This window comes from Merops nubicus, unplaced genomic scaffold (genome assembly GCF_000691845.1).
Source record: "Merops nubicus isolate BGI_N331 unplaced genomic scaffold, ASM69184v1 scaffold16946, whole genome shotgun sequence".
Lineage (NCBI taxonomy): Eukaryota > Metazoa > Chordata > Aves > Coraciiformes > Meropidae > Merops > Merops nubicus.
This window is the reverse complement of record NW_008615765.1, coordinates 35,798-41,646: the sequence shown is the minus strand read 5'-3', so window position 1 is coordinate 41,646 and position 5,849 is coordinate 35,798. Positions and strand designations below refer to the sequence as shown.

At 40.0% G+C, this 5,849-nt stretch overlaps 1 protein-coding gene across 1 annotated transcript in view; it reads left to right on the top strand.

The window, feature by feature from the left end:
• Positions 1-1,401: 1,401 nt before the first annotated feature.
• LOC103775195 (intraflagellar transport protein 140 homolog) overlaps positions 1,402-5,849 on the top strand; it is a gene marked incomplete at its 5' end in the record, with an annotated part of 24,318 nt that continues 19,870 nt past the window's right edge. Inside the window, 2 exons of the mRNA XM_008942640.1 lie at positions 1,402-1,523; positions 2,205-2,347. Of these exons, the coding sequence (XP_008940888.1) occupies positions 1,402-1,523; positions 2,205-2,347 (265 nt within the window). The remainder of the gene's footprint in view (positions 1,524-2,204; positions 2,348-5,849) is intronic.

Here is a 5,849-nt window from a genome sequence, read left to right as displayed (position 1 = left end):
GCAGATCCTCCCAGAAGCTCTGCTAAGGCAGGTGGAGGAGAGGGAGGTGCCTTCTTTGATGGAGTGGCTACATCAAGGGACAAGTGAAGAGCTATGTATATTGTCTGTCTTGATGACTTCAAAGCCTTTGACATGGTCCCCCTAGCATTGTTCTCACTAAGCTAGGGAGGTACAGATTTGATGGGTGGGCTGTTCAGTGGGTGAGGAGTTGGTTGGATGGTTGCATGCAGAGGGTAGCGGTCAATGGCTGAATGTCCAGATGGAGATCAGTGACAAGTGTTGTCCCTTGGGGGGGTCAGTACTAGGACCAGTGTTGTTTAATTATCTTCATCAATGACATAGACAGTGGATTTCACTTCTAAGAAGACTGCTCCATTGAAAGAAGAAAGAAAAGTAGAGCAAATTATAATACTACTGTTGTTATGTATCTTAATGGAACAAAATTAGATTGAATTTCATGTTGCAAGTTGTTGCTCTTCTCTTCATGTACTGCTCAGACAGGTGGACTCCAAATGCAGTTTGCTTCCCTAAGCACTAACATAAGAACAACAATAAATAATAATCTTTAAATCCCAGCTGCGAGGCTGTAGCGTCGGTCAGTGTGTTGGCGTGGTCAATGTCTCAGTCATGCCAAGCTGTCTTTGCTTCTCTGCCTTCTCCATTCTTTCCAGTCTCCAGGGGTCTGGTGCTCATTCAGAGCTGGCACTGCAAAATGCACGTTGCCTTCAGAACCTGTGCCAGCTTCTGAGGGCCAGATTATATTTGCTCCTGTTGAGTTAATTGGCTAACCAGTCTTCCTTTCTTTAGTGTCTATGATTCTTCTGGTAACTATGTTAAGTGTCTAAAAATGAATTCTTGTTGTACTTGAATATTTACTCTGAAAAGACAAAAGCTACAAAAATTCTGAAATTCTTTCCTGATTTTCTGCATCCTATTACGTCACATGTGTCTAATCATATACCCATGCTAATCTATGTCAGTGTTATATACTCAGAGATGTGTATCATCTTACACTTTATTATCCTTTAGCTGAGTATCTTTTCTTTTAGCAATTAGACTACTTGCAAGAAAAAATGGGTAAGGAGTTACCTAAACTAATATTTGCATGTGCTGCTTGCAGAGGAGAGCCAAGGACTATCCATTTAATTGCTCTGGCAGTGTCATTTTACTGAGAATGGATATGACCAACAAGCTTTTTTTAGATTACTTGATTTTAAATAAGCAAATAATAAAATGTTAATTTTTATTCCGTGTCATTTAAAGTGGGAGTAATTCTATGTGTCAACTAAATGAAGTGTTGCTCTGTCAAATGAAATGTTTATTTTCATGTATGCTGAGTAGCTGGAGTCTGGATTCTCACCTGTGTGAAAGTGTACTGGTTTAACTGTTGTCTTTTTCTAGCATGGTGTCTTGGTGCTGTGGAGGGTGGACCTGCGAGGCAGAGTGCAGGGTCCTGCCCTGCTGAAGCAGGAGTATGGAAAAGGTCTCTCTCGCTGTGTCTTTCGACCACCCCCTCCTGGCGAGTAAGTGTTGTGCCCTGTCAGAGCACTGGGACACCAGGGCTTGCTCCTTAGAAAGAAAACCCCACTCACAGTCAAACCTCTTTTTAAATATAAATGAAAATAAAAAAGTTCTTCTCCTAACTGTCTTTTTAGCCAAGTTCTTCTCCCACTCTAGTAACTGGCTACTGGATCAGATCAACAGGAACATACCTTCTCCCTTTTGTTCATACCTTTCTTCTGTTGCTGTTGACTCTTCTTCCTTTAGTTCTTCTAATGAGTGGTGTCGCTGACTGTGAAGTGCAGAAAGCACACTGAAAACACAACTATCCATGAAATTATTAGCAAGAACAGTTAAATTAAAAGTCAATTCTTAAACATTATTATTTCTTGCCTCTCCAGGCAAGAAACAGGAAGCAGCTGTAGCAGTAAAAAAAAATATTAAAAAATTCCTTGTCTGTGCCACTTCTGTTTCACATCTTTGCAAAAAAATTTATGCTTATGGAAAAAAAGGTGAAACAATGGTAATGGAAAGAAGTATTAAATCTTGCTCTGTATCTTCTTGTGTTTGTCCTTTTCCCAGTCATTGTATGAAATACCTTTACTCCCTCTTTACGGTATACTTTATTAACTACTTATCTGTTCTTGGAGATGGAAAGTACTCTGTTATGTAAGGAACTGGAAATTAAGCCCCTCTGTTTTCAGGGACTTCGCACAGCTGGCAAAAGCAGCTGTCAGTGGTGATCAGAAGGCCTTGGATATGTTCAACTGGAAGAAAGTTGAAACGGGAGCACCTCTGAAAATGAGACTCCAGGAAGGACCCTCCTTCTTTATCACTTTGGCAGATGGTAAGAGCAAAGCTACTTTGTCAGTCTGCTGGAAATTTGTTTCCTTAATGCCTCAAAACAGCTCAGTGTACAACAGTCCTGTTTTTGTATACCCAACATCTAGAGTGTATCCTATATCCATCATATTCATATATCCAACAGAACAGACCATTCACAGGAATTGAACAATGTTTGGTAAGAAGAAATTAATAAAATTTTTAAAATCGTAGCATCTTCAGGGTGAGTCCTCTCCAAAGTGACACAAGAGGTGTTGGATTAGTCAGAAGTGAGTGTAAGGAATGTCATCTCTAACAGCTCAGTGTAAATAACATTAGAAATTGGCAGCATTTTGTGCAAAGCTTCAAAATAATGCATGGGTTGTGGTTTTTTTTTCTAGAAATAGGCAAATGCTGCTAGATCATACCTTTTAAAGTAAATTATTTATTTACTTTTCCTTTTTTCTCATGCTTTGAAATGTTTCTTCAGTCTAAGGAGGCAAAAACAATCTGAGTATCTGTTTGGGTTTTTTTTGTTTGTTTTTTGTTTTCTTCCTGATACCATTTCTTCCCTACCATTTGTCTTTTTCTCTCTGTTTTATTGTTCTGGGTACTAGTTTGCTCTGAGCTCGTTCTCTTCCTACCCTAGTTGTTATGATGCCTTCTATCTCTCTGACCACCTAACTCTGGCTGGAGCCAGAATGTGTGTGGTAAGTACTATAAGGAGTATGTTTCTGGTAGGTGATTCAAGTTTGTAATCCTTGTGTTTCAAGTGTTAAATATGCCAAAAAACATTTAAGTTATGTTAATTCTGCAGCTCAATTACTGTTTGATTCCATGTTTACATTATCAAGAATGAGACCCATCATTTACACCAATATAGCTCCTGTGTTGTTGCAGGAGTGGCATTGTCCAGCTGTATGTGTGTTTTGCAGAACAGTGGGCTGTACCTTCATTTTACTTAGGAATTACAAACCTCTTTACTAGATATGAGCCATTTAAATGGAAAAGTACAGAGCACTAAAATGTACCAGGAGAGAATCCTTGAGTAGCTGTGCCTGCTGGGTCCTGCCTTTGGAAGCAGCTGTTGTGGTGGCACACAGCTCCATCTAGGGACAGATTCTGTGCCCTGCGACTGGCTCTTCCACACCGTGTTCCTTGGGCCTCCTGGTCAAACTTGTCCAGTTTCAGTCAGATGAGTGACTGTTTCTTTTGAGCAGCCTCACCGCCTGGGTTGATTTGGCCATTTATCTTTTGGGCTCAGTTCTTAGTCTAGTTAGTGATCTGTCATAACTTCAGAATCAGTTAATGTTTTCATAAGGTTTAAGTGTGACCTGTAAATTTCCTCTGAAGTGTGGATTCTCAGCACAAACTTGTTTCATAAAAATGAATAAAAACTGCCCCAACTTTTGTTGCATGCTTTTAAATATCATAAATATCTCAAAAGAGCTAAAGACAATAGAGCATCTTTTAAAGCAAAACTAAATAAACAATTAAGCTCCTCAAAAGAGCACAGAACAAAATGAAAAAACCTCACAAGTTTCCAGTATTTGTTAGTCTAAACATTTTCTGATGCTTCCACAACACTGATTATTGCAGTGAAACAATAAATACAATTCAAGTGAGATGTTACGTGAGATGCTTATGTGAAGAGAGGTTACTTGAACTGATAACAGGTTTTGGAGGTTGTTTTGCAACCGTGAGCACAGAGTCCTTCTGATTACTGAGCTTTTGGTATTGGCACTGGTATTAGGACATAACCTGAACAGTGGATTCATCCTGATATTTTTACTGACCACAGCCTTGTTTGTCTTAATTGCGGACATTTTAGGTAACGAGTAATAATCTTCTTTTAGTCATATCCTAAACAGCATCCACTTTCTGCTGCTTTTTGTCTTCTGAATCTCAGCATATTTTGCTCTACTCAACTCAGGTTTGTTAACTGTTGAGATTAGTTTCTTGTGTGGTACAGTGGCAAAACTTTTGTAGAATTTACTCAGAAAGCCATAACCACTTCCTTAACTGACTGAGTAGCTTCAAAATGGTGGTTACCATTACCTGTGTGACACTTTTTATGGTAATAACCTTCCTCAAGTTGGCAAGATTAATTTAATTTATGAATCAGTTTCAGATGGCAAATAAAATCGAGGAACTATCCATTTCTTGTAAGAGATCCCTTAAAACTGGGATTCAGTAGATAATCGATTCCTGCAGACTATTACTACAGTAAACAGATATCTGTGGGATAGAAAAAGCTACACTGGAGAGCTCTCCCATCAGTCTCTGGTATCAATACAGACTGGGTGATGAAGGGATTGAGAGGAGCCCTGTGGAGAAGGAACTGGGGATACTGGTGGATGAAAAGCTGGATGTATAAGCCAGCAATGTGTGCCTGCAGCCCAGAAAGCCAACTGTATCCTGGGCTGCCCCCCCAGCAGCGTGGGCACAGGGCAGGGAGGGGATCCTGCCCCTCTGCCAGCTCTGGGAGACCCCCCTGCAGTGCTGGGGCAGCTCTGGAGTCCTCAGCACAGCAGAGCCAGGGACCTGCTGGAGCGGGGCCAGAGGAGCCCCAGCAATGCCCCGAGGGGGGAACCCCTCTGCTGGGAGCCCAGCAGGAGAGAGTTGGGCTGGGGCAGCCACAGAGGAGAAGGCTCCAGGGAGACCTTGTTGCAGCCTCTCAGTACTTAAAGGAGGCCTGTAAGAAAGATGGAGGGGGACTTCTTCTCTGTTACTGGTAGAACAAGGGGTTATGGTTTTAAACCAGCAGAGCATGGATCTGAATTAGATATAACAAAGAATTATTTTTTTTAAATAAAATTGGAACGTAGAGGATAATATATTTGGAAGAGTTTTGGAAATTAAAACATTGTTTTTGATTAGATACATTGTATTGCCTCTTTGGTAGAACATTTTAGCATGGATCCTTAATTTTCACCCGTACACATTTTTGTTTTCTGGTTCAGCTTTTTGGGAAAAATATTCATTCATTTCCTAGGGATTTTTGATTTGCTCTGGTTTGAAATGCCATGCTTATATGATATGATTTGCTAAGAAATGATGTATGTGTTGTGGCATGAGATCTGCCAGGTTTCAATGTCTTCATTTGTTTGGGTGGTTTCTGTAATACCATTTGCACAGGGTAGACCTGTACAGGATTTATACAGTATTGGTGTTTAACAAAATTATATTGTATTTTAAAATGTTGGTAGGTGCTACAGCTGCCAAGTTATATGTTATGTTGTCAGAGTTTTTAGAAAGACACTATCCCGTCCGCATGTGAAATTAATGCTGAAAATCTGTATTGTGTGTGTGTGGTGGAGTGTTTCTAAACCATGAAGAACTTCATAGTTTTCTTTAATCTAGACTCTGCTATAAATTGTACCAGTTCTTAGCTGCCTTTTTCACAAATTGTTATTAATACTGAAGGTTTCAGAAGCCATCATGCATGCACACATATGAAGAAAGTTTGCTTGTAGTTCAAAATTGTTTAAATGATGCCACGTAAATTATTCCCCTCTGGATTTCCT